This window comes from Pempheris klunzingeri, chromosome 13 (assembly GCF_042242105.1).
Source record: "Pempheris klunzingeri isolate RE-2024b chromosome 13, fPemKlu1.hap1, whole genome shotgun sequence".
Classification (NCBI taxonomy): Eukaryota; Metazoa; Chordata; class Actinopteri; order Acropomatiformes; family Pempheridae; genus Pempheris; species Pempheris klunzingeri.
In genome coordinates, this window is record NC_092024.1 from 19450536 (window position 1) to 19471069 (window position 20534).

The window sequence follows — 20534 nt, forward strand, 5'->3', positions numbered from 1 at the left end:
TTTACAGAAATTGTATCTATAACTGCCGTCATCTGTCTTCATGGGATGAAGCCACGCTGTGGACCATTTCTTTCTCTCCGCCATGACTCGTGCATCTATGCTGTTGCATAAAGCATGACTTTGAAGTCATTGTTTCGCAATGCCCAACTGTCAACATCCATAAAAGGAGTCGATAAGATATGATTCTGAAGAATAGGGCAATTCGGAGCCGGTTCCCAACTGGAAGCAGTTCTCTGACTAATCACTGCAGCCTTAATTAAGGATGAGAACAATTTGTCAATCAACAGAAAATGAATCCTCAGCTATTCTGAAAATCAATCACATTTTTAGTCAATTTTCAACATTCACTGGTTCCAAATGTTCGTCATATTTCACAGTGCACTGAACATCTTCTGGTTTGACTTTGGGTTGGACTGTCACATAAAGAAATCCATGGTAATGAATCACCTCGGGATGTAGGACATTTTAAGTGGTATTTTTAATTCAAACACAGTGACGTGACAATGAAAATAATTGTTAGTTGTGTCTCATACTGTATGGTATTACGCTGCAAGATTTGTGTGAAGGTTTTAGCCTGGAGCACTGGGAGGGAGCAGTCCACTAGATACAAAATGATTATTTGGTGTCAATCTTAACTGTTTTATGCCACAATACGCTGCCATTTTTAGGCAATTTTAGATGAGGAAATAGCCTAATAACTGTGACAGTATTTTATTGGTGTAGTGTCCTACCACAATGTCAACAAACCATGATGAACCGTGATTTGTCAGTACTTTCTAAAGAAACCATAAATGTATTTCCTGATATGCTGACCATATCCTTCAAGGAAGTAACAAAAGCTACTACGTTTAGGAAAAGATAATGGTTGTCATAGCTGGGACACAGGGTGCAATGTTAATATTTTCAAGTGATTTGAAAGATGAAATTTAAATAATTTTAAAGATATAATCCTGCCTAATTGGCTAAGAAATTGCGATGTGGTATCTTTCACATGATATGATATGGACTCTCTAAGAATTTATAACACTTTAGAATACAATGTTCACAGTCCAGTGGCACTCCTAAATTTCAAAATACTTTCTAACACATGATCTATGTCCTGATGCCTGTCGCATACCATCAACTAATGATTCAATAAAACCCCTAGTCAAGAGTTTGGTTTTTCTGCTACATTATTATTTAGATTTATCTTATTCTTCTGAAAACTTGCCCATCCGTGCAGTAGGAACTATTGCCCATTATGTGGACTCACCACTTAGCATTTCTCCTTGTTACTCTCTTGTCTCATCTCTTCCTAACCTTGTCATGGCCTTTGTTTCACCTCTGGAGAAGAAATGCCTTTATTAAACCAGTTTATGCCAGTAGATGAATCATCTATTTTTATTATCCCCATTCAATACCCAAATGTAATTTAGAACCTCTGAGAATGGGATTTATGGTATAATACAGTATAATGCCTCTTTTAATGCATCATCAGACAAATGGAGGCATCAGACTGGAGTGGAAGGCAGACTGGGTGACAATACTGAAGAAAGGAGCTTAGGCCTAAAGAGAGAGAGGTAATACAAATAAAGGAGAGGAAAGTGGGACAGAAGAGATGAGAAAAACTAAGGGTTTACGAATAAGGAGAGCAAAAGACTGAGGTAGGGAGGCGGCAGTGATTTAAGAAACGGGTAGCCTGTGATGACAAAAGACTGGGCTGAATGGTAGAGAATTTCAATCAAAACGATCTGTGGGCCATTGAAGCGCCATATCCCTCTGAGAGGATGAGGACCAGATTTGGATGAGCTTTCGACCTGAAGTCCCAATAGATTTCATGTGTCTAAAGATTATCTGATAAAGTTCTTATGGTGATATGGTGATGAAGTGTTTGGCACTGTAAGAACACCAAGGTGCATTATTTTATTAGTGCTTTTAATGATATATTATTTTAACACTGAAATCTAAAATTGGAGCTCTTTTCATTAGTTTGTATATTAGTCATTGGGGGAAGACTAATTTATTGTATCAATTAAATTAAATCGCCTTTGGAGCCACAATATATGTATTGTGTGAATTGTATAGCATACTGCAGGGAGATGGTTTATAATGCATGAATTGAATTATTGAATTTTTTATTCCTAAGTGCTTATGCTTGACTTAATACGGTTTAAGCATTCTGCATTATTAAAGCTTGTATGATATTTTTACAATATGGGCACTCAGATCTCTCTAAATGCAGATCGTAAAATAGGAAAAAAGTAGTTCCGCTATAAAGTTTGAAAGTAGGGATACCACAATAACAACAAAGGCAACTGGGCATTTATTTGATGCAAAGTTGTAATGAAATTCCTCCCAGTGAAACCTATAGTTCTAAATTTATCCCATTAATTTTTGAACAGACGAAGGGCATATTTTATTGTGAGTGACAGGATTTTACAAGCGAATGCTGATTTTGATAGACATTAAACATCAATGAGGGCCACTGATCATCATATAGCTTTATTGATTTTTGGAACATTGTATCTTTAAGAAATAATTTTTCTAAGTGAGAAAAATATACAAGTATTCACAACAAATTATATATCAGCATTTTGGTACTGTTAGCCAGTAATTGGAGTACAGGGAGGAATGTTTAAGTCTTAACTGATCAAGGTTTAATAGCTCCATTACAATAAGGAGATCAAGGCTGTCATCTGTCAAAGACGAGATGTTAAACACTGAAAGTGAGACCTGAATGTGGAACTGAAAATGGAGTTTGAGGTTCATTATACTGTAGATCCTCATGCAATTCTTATGATGTCAGAGCATGCTTGGCTAGCTGCGGTTAGTATCCATTAATGGATGTAGTGGCTGTAAGCTGGATGTCCTTGGAATGATGGAGGAGGAGGAGGAACATCTGAGAGGTTTAGAAGAAGAGGCAAATTCAGTTGGACAGGAGTGGTTGTCATCAGGTCTGTTGGGATGTCTGCGGTTGTCAAAAAGGGCATGTGGAATCAGTGAGCAGGGCTCTCTGCCAGACTTAACACAGTGTAGATGCACTTGAAACATTCAGAGATGCTGGCTTTAGCTTGACGAAACAAGCAAGTGTTGTCAGAAACATGTTAGTTAGATCTCAGCAATTCCCATAGTGAGGTAACAGTTTTTGTTGTGCCCTCAGAAAATATAGTTCAAATGTCTGTCTGTCTATGTCTGAACAACATGGGTTACTGCTGAGTTAAGATGCAGTCTGGCGTCTCCACTACTCTCTCTGAATGAAGTTCAAATACTGGCACCAGTAAACAGCTCCTCAGCATGTTTTTCCCATGGAAAGTTTCAAAAGAGAAACATCCAGAGGGTATTTTCTTTACGGATTGGACCAATTCACTTGTTTTTCACACCATGTAGAATGACCTCATTCTGGGGCCCCATGATCTTATGTTGCATGATTGACAGCTGCCCTTGACTCCTGCATTGCGTCTCCCAGGAGGACCAGTGGATGTTGTGGTCTTGTAAGGGTTGAGCTGCCATGCTGATAATGCAGCAGGAGGTTGTGCGAGCTGGCAGTAGTGTCTCAGGGGCTCACAGCAAAGACGCACAAGCGTAATTACCCCAGCAAGTGGGTGAGGGGCAGATGAAATGATTTCAGCACCTCTGAATCAAACATGGTCCAAGGGGTACGAACAATCCACAGGCTGCTTCACTACAAACCCAGTACCATTCACAGAGCCTTTCACCACAGAGGAAAACATGGCCTCTCTAGGTGTGAATTGTGTTGAATTTTAAAGGGAGGTCTCCATATGTGTTTTCAGCACCACTGAATTAAACATGCTCAAAAGAATGGGAACAATCTTCAGGCTGCCCACACTACAAAAACACACTGAAATCCAGAGGGGATTTAATACACACAGAATTTTTATGCATGTGATTTAACTGAAATTTAAAAGGGACGCTTCTCTATTTGATTTCTGCGCTGCTGAATTAATCATGCTCCAAAGAACAGGGACAATCCAGAAGCTGCTGCAAAAAAAGCAAGGATCTCAAACAATCCACGGGGTGCTTTTGTAGTGATAGATACATAGATATTACCAAATTGGAATCTGCTGCATTTTATAGATGAGGGCTTTTTGAAGACTATAGTTTCCTGCAAATCTGTTTTCAGCTAATGTTTAAAATTCCCTGCTAGATTTAGTGCTGTAGACAAAAGGTTCATTCTGTGCCTCCTGTCTGCCCTCTTAATCTTCTTTAGAGTTTCACTTGCATCCTGTTTTAATCTGGACCCCTGGCTGGTTTCCCTTAGTGTCATGAACCTTTTATTTCTTACCGTGCCAGAAGACAACAATGTAGCTTTTAATTTGCCTTTTGAAAACTTTGTCTCTAAATTAATGATCCTGGAGTCGGAATTGTTAACCATCACCTTTTTTCAATGTGAAAACCTGTTTGTATTCCCATTTCTGCTCTGTCTAGCCGTCATTCAGACTGAGAAATCTCCTTTGCCGTGAAGCTGGTCTTTGTCTCTGTCAGCAGTGAGAGATATTTGCTGGGTGACTGACGCAATGAAAAGTGGGAGCAGAGCCGTACTGCAGACCTTGTTAATGCAGTTCAAACGAGATCAGATCAGGTATTCAATATGCAGTGTGTGTGTCTGTGAGTGACAGCGTGCATGTCACAGTGCAACCCTTCTCATCAAACCCTCATTTGGGAGTTGTCAAAATCCACTTACCACTCAGACATGAATGGTTAAGCTATTCCGCTGATCCCCTTTCTCTGTTAGGGGCCCCAGGGCTGTCGATCTCAACTGGGCCCTTGAGTGTTCTCCAACAGCAGTAATTCACACACAGACTCGCACGTATTCATTTTACCACTTCATCTCATGAAAACATTTCAGAATCCACTGACTGTAGGAACAGGAGCACGACTCACTGGCATGCCCATACATACAGCAGATACACATATACAGTATATACATCAATTAGGTTTGTAATGGTAGACACAATTCCTGATTAGGTGTGTGCCTTAGTTTTGGGGCTCATGGCTTGGTGCTTTCATACTTTTTAACTGCCGTATATTTTTCTCCCTCAGAACTGGTTTGGAGCGCTGTTTGACCACAGCAGACATCAAATGTGTTTATAGATGTTACTAACAGCTTTGCTGGACTCAAAGGCAACCATCACAGAGAGGGAGGCAATATAGTTTCACCACGGAGATAACGGCGCATACTTTGATATTGGTATTGCACTCAGTCAGTGTTATTGGTATTCCGTTCGTGATTCAGATGGCAGAGACAGTAAAGGGTAACCAGGGTAACAGGCTACCTTGGCTAAGCCAATGGCTAGCATATCCATGAGCATGTGACAGCTGAGAAAATTGGAGCTTGGTTTGATTGTACTTTTAAATAAAAGGCAGAGCATGTGACAGTCTTGTGATTTCAGTTTTGCTGACCTTCAGACTGATTTCATGGCTTTTCTTGGTTTGAGAAAATGACCTTAAGTAACCCATCCAAACTGACTAAACTGAATTAAGTGTAACATACAATCACTCAACAAAGATTGATGTCATAAAAGGTTTTTCCTGAGCTCTAGAGTTTGTGTTGTGTTTATGTGCCGTGGTTGTGATAATCTGTGCTTCCACAGGCCCATGAATTGTTTTTCCCTGGAACAGAGAGTGATCTCTGCAGGGATCAAAGCTCAGATGAGTGCTCAGGCCCTCCAGGTCGGCACGGCCAGAATCAGGAGATTTAACAGTGATAGGAAAGGAGCTGGCTGACAGGGAAGAATCGCATCCTCCAGCTCCTCCTGTGCTCCGAGGTGACGAGCAGCCCGCCGCAGTGTAGCCAGGCGGAAAACTGCCCTTTCTGGCATGAGCTGCCTCGGCCCTTTGGCACCATGTGCAGAACATAGCCCTCCACCATCTCCACCATCCATCTGCAGCTCAGCATAATCTGCAGCCTCCTGCTGCAGATCTGACACTGGTATTGTTACCTCCTGCTGTTGCTGCTCACTGCTCTGGAGTCAGTGGTCTGTTACTGAAGATGAAGATTAGAGGCAGTGGGGTCACGATTAGACAAAGATGCTGAGGGTTATTTCTCCACACTTAATCTCACTTACTAATGCTATGTGCAAATGAGGTCACCATCCTGCCTCTTAATGCCTTACGGTCACGTAAAGATGCCTTTGTTGATGTGTAGACACATTACAGCCATAAGCTTTTTCTTGATCTGCTCACATTTCTACTGCAAGGCTCAGTTGCATCTTTACTGTTTTATTAGTGCATGGGCATTCTTTGTTTAGATTGATGTGTCTAATTTATTTCTCTTTACAACTCACTCTCATTACATCCAGCTCTCTCTTAATGACACATCATAAGTAACTGAAAGATTTTGATTTTGAGTTACTATCTGCTGCCACCTGCTGGTGCTCAGACTGCTGCTGCTGTTGAAAAGGTTTGAAAGGCGCTTAAAGCCCGATTAACTACCAGGCATGTTTGTCTTGATTATGTGCAGTAGACGTCCTTGTTTGTAGTAGTCTATTTTTATGAATGATGGGGATCAGACAGATGGGAGCGAGTAAGCCCCTCATGTCAGTGAAAGTGTAATTTCACTGATGCTCTTTTGTAAACCCATGTTTATTTGTGTGTTATCCTTTTTTTTTTTTTTAAATATTTTGTCAACCATTCAGTGATAAAGACCTACAGATAGGACTGACAAATTGCGATGTGATCACAATAATGTGCTAATGTATATATTTTAGAGCTGTGTTTTTGGGACTAAAAAACTATTTTAAACACCAAACTAATGAGATTCCTTAAAATAGATTAGCAGTTCCTTCTGGCAGGATGACCCTATTAACAGTAGTACTGCTATTGAAGAGTGTTTTCACAAGTGAATCCTTGTGTTGTTTGTCAGGCAAGCACACTCAATCTTTAGTTAATCAGTTTATTTGTATAGCGCCAATTCATAACAAATAATAACAAATAACAAAGGATATAATTAAGATTATCTTGCCGGAGGGAGCAATGGATGACCTCACGTGATCTCATGGGAAAGCAGATGTAAACAAAGCGGAGATTGACGTGTTGCATCTTGTTAATGTTTTGTAGTGAGAAATAAAAGCAGAAGGCTCAATGAGTCTGAGTGAAAAGACGATCAGAGAGATGCGGTCAACACAGACTGTCTGTTCATCAGCAAGAACTAGAGGTGAGACAGTTTTAATGTCTGTCACCAGTAGTGTGCTAGCAAATGTTGGCCTCAGTGGCTGGGATGTTTACCCTTGCTTGGTGATACCATCAGCTATGCCGGGACTTTGTTATTGGCCACTGTGGTCCAGCACAGAAATCACTAACATTCTTATTCCGTTTTCAAATCCTAAATATCTGGAATGTTTGAAAGTATCAGATGGCCCCGATGTGTCTGTGAGCAGATGTGGAGGTTATAGACTGGATCTGTAAACCTCTCACATTGCCAGATGCTATGAGCTGACATTGGTACAAGGTACTAGATTTCTCCTCTGATTGTCAGGAGGGCTGAATCAGGGATACAACCACCTAAAACTCCCATAGTGTAAGCCCGGCTTAAGAGAGACTGAGTGATTCAAGAATTCAAAATCAAGTTTTCTAGAATCAGCACATGAGCAAGTACAAGGAGACAATGTAAAGGTTACCCCCCTTTAACAGGAAGAAACTGCAGACAGAACCTGGCTCAGAGGAGGACATGTGTGCTCCAGGCAAGGCAATTCAAAATTTTCACTGATCGACAGTTGACAGTCGACAGCATCACAAGAAGAAGCAGTGTTGCTATGCACCTGCAAAGGTAGCGATGAAGGAAAAAACGGATGTAAAAAAAGAATTCAATTCAAACAATTGAAGAAAATCTTGTATGTGGAAAGAAATGCATTTATCATGTTTGTTAGACCTCAAGGATACACACCGTGCAATTTTCTAAGAAATACTAAATGTAAACAGTTTACAAGAAACTTCCACAGGTTACCCTTTTAAATGAATGACTCATTCATTCATCAAAAAACATAATTGCACATTTTATTTAATTGTATACCAATTCAAAGACCTAAAAATGTCATCCCATATTTAAATACTGATCAGAGAAAAACCTCCAACAGCAGAGGGAGACATATCTGAAAAATATTCCACACTTCTTACAAAGCCTGCCACATCCCTCTAACTCCACTGCAGACATACACATGCAGGCACTTTCTCACACACCAAGAGGTGGTGGTTTATTTGAACATGTGAGTCAGCCAGTCCCTGTGGGCTGCAGCTGGAGAGAGTAGAGCGCCCCACCCAGTGTCACATGTGGTTGCAACTCCCCCAACCTCCCCTTCAACCAAACTCCCTCTGATTTATGCGTGCCGAACACCCCTCCCCTTACTTCAGGATGTATTGTCCTCTACTCACTGAACTGAGTTAAGTTTCCAAACGGTGCCGTTCACTCACAGCAGAGCGGTGGAACTGAAAAGCAGCTAGTGCTGGGTAGCTACTGTTGGCAGCCAGATGCCCGTTTGTGGTGAGTGTATTTTTGTGTTTGCACTGGAATGTGGTCCTATGGTTAGAGCTGTGAGTTTCCTACAGATTCACTGCGGGGAAAAAGGCACCTGGTTTGTGCATCTTTCCCTGTGAGGTTATTGGTGCTTTAGTGTGTTAATGAAGACTTTCATTTAGCAGAAAAGGCTCAAACAAGTCAGTGCTTGCTCTCGTGATCTTTTGAAACATCACTCAATGAACCGTTTAAGGCATCTACAATAGTCTTTCACAGTCATTGATGTTAACATGAAATTCTCTGCTGAACTAAAATGTTACAGTGACATTTGATTAAAGCTAAGTTTTTGGACTGACTGACAGATAAAGGATAAAACTATAGCAAGTATATGTGTTTGATAGGATTTCTGGAGTTATTTATTTAACGTGGGATACATTTGTAGGAAATAAGGATGTCAAATGGGATATAAACACACTTTTTAGTCGGTTTGGTTTCACTAAGCCTTGTTTAGCAAAAAATGTTGCTCTGCTGCATCAGTCAGATGTGGTATTCTACTGTATGTCCAAATGGAGTTAAATCTCTCAGGACACTTATTATTTCTTAGAAGTTGTCTTTCATAGAAAATTATGGTCTAAATTCATACTCTTGGTCTGAAGCAAGCATGTCCTTCAACATCTCTGGTTCAAAGCAGGATAAAGTAATACAAATAATTTTTTGATACTTTGTGACCCAGGTTTGAATAAAAGGGTGAGACAAGACAGAGGAACTGTAAAAACACTCATTAGGCACTCTGAGCCCTGGGGGCACGTGGATCTTTTGTCTGCCTATGAGATGCTGAGCGCTGGAGAAATGTGACACCGCACTCTCCTTTTCAAGCCTCTGTGGTTGATGTCTCATGCAGCAATTTTGGCTTAGAGACCATTAATTTAGAGACAGAGGGAAATCTAAAGCACATATTTTCCCTTAACTGACATTTGATAAATGTTTTCAGCACAAAAGTTGTTTTGATTTAACATTTAGGTCAGTGGGCTTTCTGGTTTTCTGTATGCTTAAGCTGTGTTTACATACATGTATACATGCTCCATGTCTAATAAGCACTCAGGGCAATGCAACATCATGTGCCTGGCTATGTCACAATAGGCTGTTTATGTGGATCACTGGCAGTCAGAGGCCGAAGAGCGGCTGCAGCCAGGCACAGTGCAGAGCTTCTCAGTCGGCCTCAGCCGCATGTCTTGACTGTAGGAAAAGCAGCCAGATTTTCAGGCCATTTTCAACCCGGGGGCATGTCATTTACCAAATGAATGGCCCTCTTTTCTGGACAGTTGAGCCAGTCACAGTCTATCATGCCACAAGACAAATGAGCCCACAGTATTGCTTTTCACTGCAGAGTGCTGTTTTCAGCAGTCACATTTGCATGCCTTCAGGGTATGGCATGAGAGGAGCATAATAATAATGATAATAATAATAACAATAATGCGTGAAACAGTTTTTGGACATGTTGGGTGGCTATTAACGGATTATCACAGCTTGTATTGTCTGTCCAGTCTTGACTCATATCCAGCATGATATCTTCTTATATGCTGTTACCCATAGTGCAATCTTTTAGTATTTACTGTATTATCTGCAGGAACATGCAGTATGATACAGATGGTAATGAAAACCACAGATAATTATCATCCTCAGTTGTACAAAGCTTTATTTCATCTTTCACAATTTAGTTTTTTTTCCTGCCTGAAACTTCACTGTTTTGCTTGAGTCTCGCTACATGGTGATGCATTTTGTAGCTAACAAGCTACGTGTTCCCCTCAGGAGTTGGTGGAGACCAAAACAGAGCTGAAAGAGGATCAAATATTTGTAATCGTCAGAAACATGACTCCAGCTGAAACATATTAGCTGTAACAATTTTATAATGTGATGATATATCAGTGTTGTGTTTACAGCTTGTTTCCGCTGCACTCAACTGGCCAAAGCGGTTGTTGCTGGTTTAACCATATTCAAATCATCACAAGTATTGATGGAGAACAAACATTGTCAGCTAAAAACCTCAACACTTTGAATATGAATCCAAACACTTTGTCTCTTGTGCTAATATAAAATAAAGTCCAAACGGTATTGTCTTTCCTCCAAACATTTATTTTGCTAATTAAAATTTGTTGCCTATGAATACAATTCTTTGGACTTGGTGAGGCAGAGCTGCAGGCTCTTGCACTTAATTTAGTCAACAAAATGTAATCAGCAAAGTTATCAAGTGGATCACGCTTGTCATTTTTGTGTATATTTCTTTAGTGAAATGAGCCAAATAATCCACTGTGTCTTTATTGACAGAAAGTTTGAGTTATCTGGTTTAAAGTGCCTCTTCAGTCTAGAATGAGGGTTATTCCTCTGGCGAGGAAACCAGCCCCACATGTTGATTCTGGTCCCAAAGGTCACCAAATCATTAAATTCAGCAAAAATTCTCTGAAATGATTTATATCTTATTCTTCTTCCTCCCACATGACAAAGGAACATAACTTCAGGTAGCAACAATTGTAGGAAACAAAAAGAGGGTTACATCCAGGTGGGTTTACTATGTGTCAGGACAAAAGTTTATCTGATTCTTGTGATTTATGGTAGACTGACCCGTAGCTTTCGGAGTAGATTCCTGATGAGTGTTGGAGAGCTGAGTGAAGGCCTTAGCTGCGTCACACTGCACTTCCTCTTGCCAGGGGGTCAGGTCTGAGGAGGTGGAAGGGGTCACTGGGGTAGGAAGACAACAAGCTGCTGAAGGTGGAGGCTGGACGTCTCTGATGCTTTTACACTCGTGGTGCTTTATCTCTGTGTTTCCTGGCTGTTTGCTTTGCTGGTGACCGTACTAAAGCCTGAAACAATGGCTTTAATCAGGACAGTGGTCAGTGTTTACATATCTATGTGGATGTTTCAATGCCTCTTTATCTCTTCCAGGATGGCTCTGTTGGGAACCTTGATGACCTGGCTCAGGAGTATTCTCAGTACTACGGCACCTCCCTGAGTGACGTGTGTGAAAGGATGGAGGAGCTACGGAAACGCAAAGTAGTGCAAGATGCAGAGATGGTAAACAGCCTTATCAGTCAATTTCTTGTTAAGACCTTGGCTCATTAAAAAGTATAATATCTCAGAATGTAATTATTGAGGTTCTTTCTGCTGCCATCTTGTTAATTTTTAGTTTGACATTTTTGGAAATATGCTCACTTTGTTGCTGAGATGCAAAAGATGAAGATGAAATAACAAGATTGAAAGCAGCTGAGCATAAAGACTGGACACAGGAGGACACAGTTCACATAGTTCTGTCAAAAGGTGACAGAATCCCCTAAAACTGATTAAGGAACATCTCATATCTCATTTGTTTCCAGACTTAATGCTAATCTAAGCATGCCAGCTGGTGGCTGTAGGCACTTCCTTAGCAACAGACGTGAAAGTTGTATGGATTTTTCTTTTCTAACTCTTGACAAGAAAGTGAATAAGCCTACTTTCTGAGATGGTGAACTATTCCTTTAACCTGTTGGTCTTTGTCTTTGCTGAATGTGTATTAAGTCAGAATCAGAACCAGCCTTTATTGGCCAAGTATGTGAACACATACAATGAATTTGACTTCGGTTTTTCCACTGCTCTTGTGTACTGACACATAGTCAGACAAAAAGGGAGTCGAGAGCAACAAAGCTTAACAAAGTAAATCCACATTCATTTAAGCAAAAAAATAATAAACGTGTCTTGTAAACAAGTGTCTGCGTTAATGTTGTTCTCTAGTTATGCTTTCACTATTTTGTCTCAACCTTCAGTAGCCTATTATCTGCATCTTCGAGAACGGCTGAAAACACGCCTTTTTGTTGCATTGCACCTTTATTTAGCTTGTAAATACATGTCAAATCAGGTGACACATAACTGTTGGTAATTAATTGGTGTTATTGCATAATGTGGGCTTCCCAATTCGGTCAGCTGAATATGATATCTATTTCTGTTTTATGATGACACTATAATTTACTCCTCCGCTTCCTCTGCTTGTGCGTTTCAGGGAAAGGTTGACTCAGTGGCCACATCACTGCAGCTCCGCACTCAGATTCAGGTGAGTGTCCAGTGCTGAGTGTGTCAGACCCCAGGAGCAGGCTGCTTCCTCCCATATGCGTCAGCAGACAGGCTGATAAGAGGTCGTGGAACTGCCATGTCATGATTACCCTCAGCAAAACCAAAGCACTCTAAAAAGTAACATTGCCTGACTGTGATGCGGAGAGCTGGCCTCAAGACTGCCTTTGAATGTTAGGGAATAGAAACTAAAATATGGTTAAATGGCATGAGTGGCATATGTGGGTTTTGTTGCCAAGAAATTTCAAATAAACAAATACCTGAAATTCCTCTTTGGTCATTTTAACTAGTTGCTTAATAGATATAGTGTAACTTTTTTTGAAACTCCAGCATTATCATTAAAACAAGTCAGTAAATTGAAGAATTGCCTCTATATGTACTAAAATTCACTCTTTTTTTTTCCTCACCTAAAGGAGTCCCTTGGGCTCAACAGCACCACCTCCACTCCAGAGACTGAGAGAAGGTAAAATGATTCCCAATCATTTTTAAAAGGAGATTGGAAATCCACAACTTTAGTATTTTCATGTGTGTTCTAGCACCAGAAAGGCCCAGCAGCATTGACAATGGGGTGAAACAACAGTAAGAACAAGGATACATCTGATTCAAGGGACAATTATAGGCACTAGTAGATGCTATAATGGATAGTATTAAATATGGCTGGCACTGTTATTTTGCCCAGATGATGAGTAGTGCTGTGGCTTTACAGACGACATTATTTTCATTTTACTTTGTCCCATCACTTTTGGAGGCTGAACTGCTGTAACTCCCCTTGTATTATCTCCTTGTCACCCCATGGATTTGTGCCTTTCCTCTGCTTCCTGGTGCCCTCCAGTCACGTTTATGAAGCATTTGTATCACCTTCAAACTTCCTTCCTTCCTTCTATTGTTTCTTTTAAAGGATTTCACAGATTAGTCACATTTTGTCACTGGTAAACTAACTATGATGAAGGCATTGGGTGATGACTAATGATAATGCAACATATTGATTTGATTAAGCCTGTTAAAGAGTCAGAACCTTGAAAACTGAGTAATATTCATATTTTTAAGGATGCCATTATAATTTTGAACAGATCTGTATTATTCAGAACCTGGAGAGGAGCACAGTGGATAAATCTCCTAATATGGCTCATGCATTCAAATATTATTTAATGGAAACTTATGCCCCCTAGTGGGACGAGCACATAATAATGGTGGAAGAGGCTGATGGCTGTTTAGATATCTGATTATGATGATTTAATTACTTAATCTGCGTATTTTCCGTTTGATTCCCCTTTAAATTAAGATTGAACTGTTTGTTCATAGTGGGCACACATTTCTAATATTCAAGAGGTTTTAAGGGAAATGGTCTTGTTCTTATCATAGTGTATGGTCTGTGTTAATGTCATTGTGTCCTGTGCTAAATGAGAACATGTGAAGCCCTTTGAGACCGTTACAGCCACACTAATAAATTTGAAATTATTGCTTTTCATGCCTAAATATTCTAAATATGGGTCGTCTGTGTTGATTGGTATAAAAATCAACTGATCCTATTGAAGAAAATTAATGTGTTTTGACAATCGATGGATATTTCTACTGTTAATCAAGATAGTTTTGGGCAATATTCAAGATTCTTGAAACACAGTAAATGACAGCAATTACATTTTCTAGGTGGTTTAATAGCTGCTTAAATGATAGCTATGATATTTTCATTTATTTTGAGCTTTAATTGACTGTGGGCAGTTGCGTCAGATCAAAGTAGGTCCACTAAAGGTGCTTGTTTTTGCCATTAACATGTTCAGATTGTTATTTGAAGTGACAAACAACATTAGGAAAAGGATCCCTACAGAGATAGATGGTCTGGTGGTACCAGACTGCATTGACAAAAATAGTAATTTTACATGGGAGTCTCAATCAGTTAGTGTTTGTCATTGCGTGAAATTGGTGGTTAAAAGGGTTTGTCTGGACCCCACAAAATATCTTTAAAATACAATAACAGAAAGAATCTAACCAATCAAGGCAGCAGTAGACCTGTGAGTGACTCCTGAGTTCTTCTATGTAAAATTACTGAGTTTTGTTTCAATGAACACTGGGGGGTTTGAATAACATGATACAAAGGCTGTTTCTGGTTAAGTAAAAATGATTTTACAGGTCTGTCTCTATAGGGATCCTTTCCATAATGTTGTCAGACACTTCCAACAAAATTCTGTTGTCTGAGACTTTTAGTGGGTGTACTTTGAATTTCAATTGCCCTGAAGGATTACATTGCAGCCATTACAGTCAATACACCGCTCACTCTCGGCTGCTGGCAGAGGTGATCTACTGGACCAGTTTCAAACGTTTTTATATCTACCAGTCACTATGAAGCCAAAATATGTAATAATAGGACTAGTTATCCTTTAAAGACTGCATGTGCAACTTATTTTGGAAGCACTTTTTGTCACATTTGTTGAAATTCTCATAACAGCTGGACAGCAATCAATAAATGAAATAGGTTGACAAAAAAATCAAACAATCCAGTGTCTGCTGCTGTCATAGGCCTGTAATAAACCTGTCCAATCATTGAGCGCACGCACACTCATTTCACATGACCAACACCAGCAACAAATGAGAGAGAGAGAGACGGTGAGAGAGAGACAACTTAACACAACAAACTGCCCAGAAAGATGAGGAGTGAGAGACAGCCTGAGAGAAAGAGGGAGGGTGAACGTGTGCAGGGAATGCGGAGGCCGCGTTAGCGCTGCTGCTGCAAAACCCTGACTGGACATGAAAAAGGCTCTATTGTTCCTGCGATGGCCGTAGAGCACTGACCTCTGTTCATCAGCCAAGAGCAGACAGTCTTTTTCATCTGTTTTGACTACTTTGATTTTCTCTCACTATGTTGCTAGTGTCATGAGGGACAGTACGCTTTTGTGATTCTTTTTTTTTTTTTTTCCTTTCCTTTCCTTTTTTTTTTTTTTTTTTTTAATCTGATGCAAGTCGGGAGGATAGAAGGACATGTTAAGGGAGATGGTGGGATAGCAGGGAAAATGAAGAAAATAACTTTGGACAACAGGTACTGCTCTGTTCAGGGCTTTGATTCCCCATTTGAACTCTATAGATGAAGTAATTTTTTTTCTTTTCTTAATTTTCTTTAGGTTTCCTGTGCACAAATCTAGCTCTGATGATGGATCAGGAGGTAAGCTGGAATTTCATTTTAATCTTAATGACCTCCATCATCCACTCAATGTAAATTGTCAAGGCCTTTTTTTACATGAAACTAAACCCAAAGAAAATTTGTTTTTGTTTGTATTTGTGTTTGTGTTTGTCTGTGTTTCCAGCATGTTTTTTTTTGGTAGTATTAATGACAATGTGGAGGGATTTTTTTCTTTCAATTTAAAATAACTTTGTGTTTTAAGAATATTGTAATTAAAGACATAACCTTCTTTATTTAATTTTGTGGTGGTTTTGTTTTTAGAGTTATTTTTTTCTGTGCCCTTACTGTAACTAAATTGTTGCACTATATAGGAAAATGGGATGGAAAAAGAAAGAGCAAGTCTTTTTGGCAGAGTTTTCGAAAGTCACAGAAAGGAGTGACGCGTCAGATTTCAAAAGGTATGTTAAGCCAATATCACAAAACACAAAAAAACGAAATGACATGTGTGCTAGCACCTGCTTTTGTTGTTTGACATTCCGAATTTATCTAAAAACAAAAAAGGTGATTAAAGAAGCCAGATTAAAGTCGTTTGTGTCCCGTCAGCTGACATTCCTACTTGTTACCTGACAGGTGATGATGTCGGTTTTGTGGCCTGTGAAATCACCATGAGTGATGAAGAGCGTATCCAGCTGATGATGATGGTGAAGGAGAACATGATCTCTATAGAGGAGGCCCTGGCACGGGTATGATGTCATGCATCTCAAATTTCTCCACTTTGCTTTAATGTGAAAGTTACATCTGCTGTGTTTTTCTCTATTCGCTCAACTTAAAGAGTTTGTTGTGGAAAAAGGAACGTTTCCACTCAAGTATCCAGTTAAACCAAGACTTTTAGACTTGACTTTTGAACACTAAATAGAGTTATTTAAGTGGGTTACATCTAAAAAACATATAACTTTTGGTTACAGTGTGAGGTGATTGCTCCAAAAGTGCTGTAGGCTTTTTGCAATTTTCAGCTTTGTTAAAGTAATAACATTCTGATGTAGGTGTATGGGGGGCGGGGGGGGGGTAAAGCATGGTTTTATGTACATAAAGAAATGAATGCAGTTCAATAATTCCTTTTATGTGTGCCAGCAGGTCATGGCTAAATAACAGATCAGCTGGTAGATAAATACACTCTGGCTCTGCATCATGCACTAACAGGGTCATCTTTTGTTGCAGCTGAAGGAGTTCGAGATACAAAACAGACAGACGTGCAGGTCCGATCTCACAGAGTTGACCGATCCCTCCAGTCCCACCACAAATGAGTTGTTCAACTGCAACGTAAGTCTCTAGGCACCCAGTCTGAGTGCGTCTTCTTTGCTTTTTAATGCTGAATCACAACTTCAGGGAGTGTGTTGTCCATGAGGGCCTCCGATCTACCAGTGCCAAGGCTGCTGAGCTGTTGACAGCGCCTCTCTCTTTCCCTCTGTCCCTGTCCCACCGATGAACCGGGGCCCCTCTAAAGCCCTGCAGCTCAGGGCCTTCTCCCAACTGCAGGGCACTGGGCGGACTTCTATTCATCGCTGTCAAAGCGCTAACCCCCTATTGTGCTGCAGTGAGCGGGTGGATTCACACAGGCCCATGTTATGCAGGCCACAGCTCTTTTATGCCTGGGTGGGGTGATTAGGGGGCTCAGGTTCAGGGCACATTTTTCAGATTTGTCTGGATGGCCTGACTATTTCTCTGTGCTGTGTATGTGTTTGTGTTCTCCTCTCACTTTCTCTTTCTGTGTAATGTGTGTGATGATTGCACGTCTGTTGCCCCCTCGCTTGTTAATTATAGACCATCTCTACCTGCATTGAATTTCCGTTTTGATGTGTATTCCGGGATGTGCATACCGCTCATGCTTTGGTGAGCAGATGAAACCTCAATATGTGATCCGACTCTTCACATGTACCACAGACTTTTTCACCAACCATCATTTCATGTGATGGTTAAGGTGATTTTTAAGCAGCTAGCTTTTCATTTTCCCACAAATAGAAAGCCTCTTCTAGTGTGCTGTGATGCAAAGTGCATGGGCTTCAGTATCGTCACTGTGGTTTTCTACCACATATTTATATTAAGCTGCAAGTAGCTTCTGCTGCGGGCTCAGCAGGTACTTGCAAAAGCATGTACACAGCTTACATAACACCTTTAATTTCATTTTTAAAAAATTACCAAAATGGGAGAATGATTATTAAAATATATCTTTAAATTAGCAAACTCACGCACTACATCTGAGTGTCAACATAGCAAAAGTGTCAATCATCAACTAATATCTTCTTTCATATTACAAATGGTAACAATCTACTATGAAGGGACCCATATTGTTATTTTACTGTAACTGCAAATCTCTGTGGCAATACGAAATGTTTTCATTAAATGCATTTCTCACTGGTGTCTCCTATCAGCCTTGTGACCTGTCAGACAATGAACAAGAGGAGTCAGTGACGTTCAGGCGACTCCACAAACTGGTCAACTCAACCCGGAAGGTGAAGAAGAAGCTGATCAGAATCGACGAGCCTAAGAGGCCTGAAGAAGAGGGTACTAAAACCACTCTGAGACTTTATTCCATAAAGCCCTAGTAAATGTGGCAGCCATCATAGTTTTTAAGTCTTTATAGAGCCTCTTGATGTGTCCACATTTTCATTGTCCTACATGACGCTGCTTGATTTAAAAAAAGAAAGTGAAAGAGAAGTTAAAACCAGCAGGTGTTTACAGAAAGAACTCATCGTGTATTTAGAGGAAATAGTGCACCTGGGACAGCACACTGCTGAATGTGACACAGAGTCTAGACAAAATATCAGTGCTGGACCTAATTACTGTTTCACTAAGCAGTTGTGCTGCAAAACAGTCTTTATCACGTTTTCACTAGTTGTGTAGTCTGTGTGAAAACATGTTTTGAAGAATACCTTATTGCTTTTTTTCCTTTATCAATTGTGGGCCAGTTGATTATTCATGGCTGTCTGGAAAAGCCTCTGAAACAGCTTGTTGACGATGGAACACTGCACCACAACATAAAACCAATAAAACTGTGGACAATATAATGTTTTAGTTTGATTGGCAGCTTATGCGTCTGTTCAGTCTTTTTCTGTTTTTTTAAGGTAAAAATCATTAGAAATCATTGTCCAATTAAGTTAATACATTGGAGTAGCAAACAAATGGCAATTTAATTTCACATTTTACAGAACTGATCTGTTGAATAAATCCAACTTTAATTGTAGATCTGATTACTTTTCACTTTATTCTGATGACAATGGTTTCTCCATTCCCTTCCTCTTACCCTCCAGAGAGCCTGAACATGGATGGTCTTCCCTTTGGAGATGCCAGCACCTCTCTGTACTCAAGTGTGCAGAAGAAGCCTGCTGTTTGCCCCATGGACTCCCTGGTTTCAGCTCTGCGTGAACAGCTCACCTACGACAGGGACTCTGACAGCCTGACCACCTCCCCCTCCTCCAGCAGCCTGGACACCTGCAGCAGCCAGAAGATCTTCCAGGCCTTTAGCAAGTCCAGTGGGAGCCCGGTTCTTCATCATCATCATCATCATCATCATCATCGTCATCATCATCATCATCAGGAGTCAAGTGTAGCAGGCGAGGTGAGGGAGGCAGGTGAAGGAAGTGGCTCTTCCTTCTCAGAAATGGAGGGCTGCAATGACGAGGGACCTAAAATCGCCCGCTCAGTGACTGATGGAGAGCTCCGTCACCGGATCCTCAGCCCGCTCAGCCACCATGGGGTGAGTACAGAGGGCACTTTGACAGATTGTCATGTGGCAAGTGATACATTTTTAAAGTCACTGTACTGAATTAATACTTATAACCCCTTTGATTAGGCAACAATAAATCATTCATTTTGATTGGCTTTCTACTTTCACTGATAAATGATTGTATTTGCCCATGATGGGATCTATGGTAACCTGACTTAGTGCAACAACTGGCAGCTGCTACATCTCTGCATCTGTGCTTATGACTGTGCTGTTTTTTTTGTTGTTTTTTGTCACAGAGAGCTTGTAGCTTTGGAGGATTTGACCTGACCAACCGCTCAGTGCACGCAGTCACCTGTGACGATGACAATCCTGTACGAAACTGTCAGTCTTCCTGAATGTCCATAGACTTAATCAGTAGTTAAACGTATTTGTTTATTTGCTTTTTTCTGCTTTTTGTCTATGTTACATAGAATAAAGATGGAGTTGGTGTCAGAGATCCAATTAAGTCTCCACCAATATCTCGCATTTCCCTTGGCAAAAAAGTCAAGTCTGTGAGAGAAACAATGAGAAAACACATATCCAAGAGATACCATTGTTCTCTCTCTGAACAGGTATGTACAGCCAGTATAATGCATTACAGCACAGAAGCATCTATCAGTGATACTGGTGTAGATTGTTCTTATAGGTAATGATGTGAAGATCGTGAATCGTAATAATTCTTCTTCTTCTGTGTCCTAGTCAAGCCCAGACCGCCTGTCCAGCTGCCCTCACTCACCTCAGACAGACTCTGACTCTTTGGAGAAACCCAAACTGAAGCCAGGGGGGTCTGTGGAAAGCCTGAGGAGCTCCCTCAGCGGACAAAGTTCCATGAGTAAGACTGTGTTTACAGCGTGCATGTGCCAGATATGGGTGTACTTGCAAATAACTCTCAGTGTTTGTTTTAACTTGCCTTGGAACACCAGATGTGTGGTGTTTATCAGAAATGCGTTTCAAGGACATTAAATCGCCTTTGAGATAGTCTAAACTTTCTGGTCTCACTGTCTTTGTCTGTGTGGAAAACAGCGTAACATCTGGCACTTCAGTCAGATTCAAAGACATGTTGAAAGTATTTTTCGGATACTAACAGACCCGTGTAGTCTTGTGGTCACGAAGTA

General features: G+C 40.4%; 1 protein-coding gene across 3 annotated transcripts in view; it reads left to right on the top strand.

Moving 5' to 3' along the window:
* sash1b (SAM and SH3 domain containing 1b) overlaps positions 1-20534 on the top strand; it is a 49083-nt gene that overhangs the window by 24243 nt on the left and 4306 nt on the right. For 2 of the 3 annotated variants that reach the window (XM_070842277.1, XM_070842278.1), the window contains exons 2-13: positions 11390-11518; positions 12477-12527; positions 12958-13007; positions 15658-15698; positions 16028-16114; positions 16287-16399; positions 16875-16976; positions 18086-18218; positions 18965-19410; positions 19677-19751; positions 19851-19991; positions 20119-20251. In XM_070842277.1, the coding sequence (XP_070698378.1) occupies positions 11390-11518; positions 12477-12527; positions 12958-13007; positions 15658-15698; positions 16028-16114; positions 16287-16399; positions 16875-16976; positions 18086-18218; positions 18965-19410; positions 19677-19751; positions 19851-19991; positions 20119-20251 (1501 nt within the window). Of the gene's footprint in view, positions 1-8401; positions 8477-11389; positions 11519-12476; positions 12528-12957; positions 13008-15657; positions 15699-16027; positions 16115-16286; positions 16400-16874; positions 16977-18085; positions 18219-18964; positions 19411-19676; positions 19752-19850; positions 19992-20118; positions 20252-20534 lie in introns of those variants that run through there. The other variant, XM_070842279.1, reaches the window with a different exon arrangement.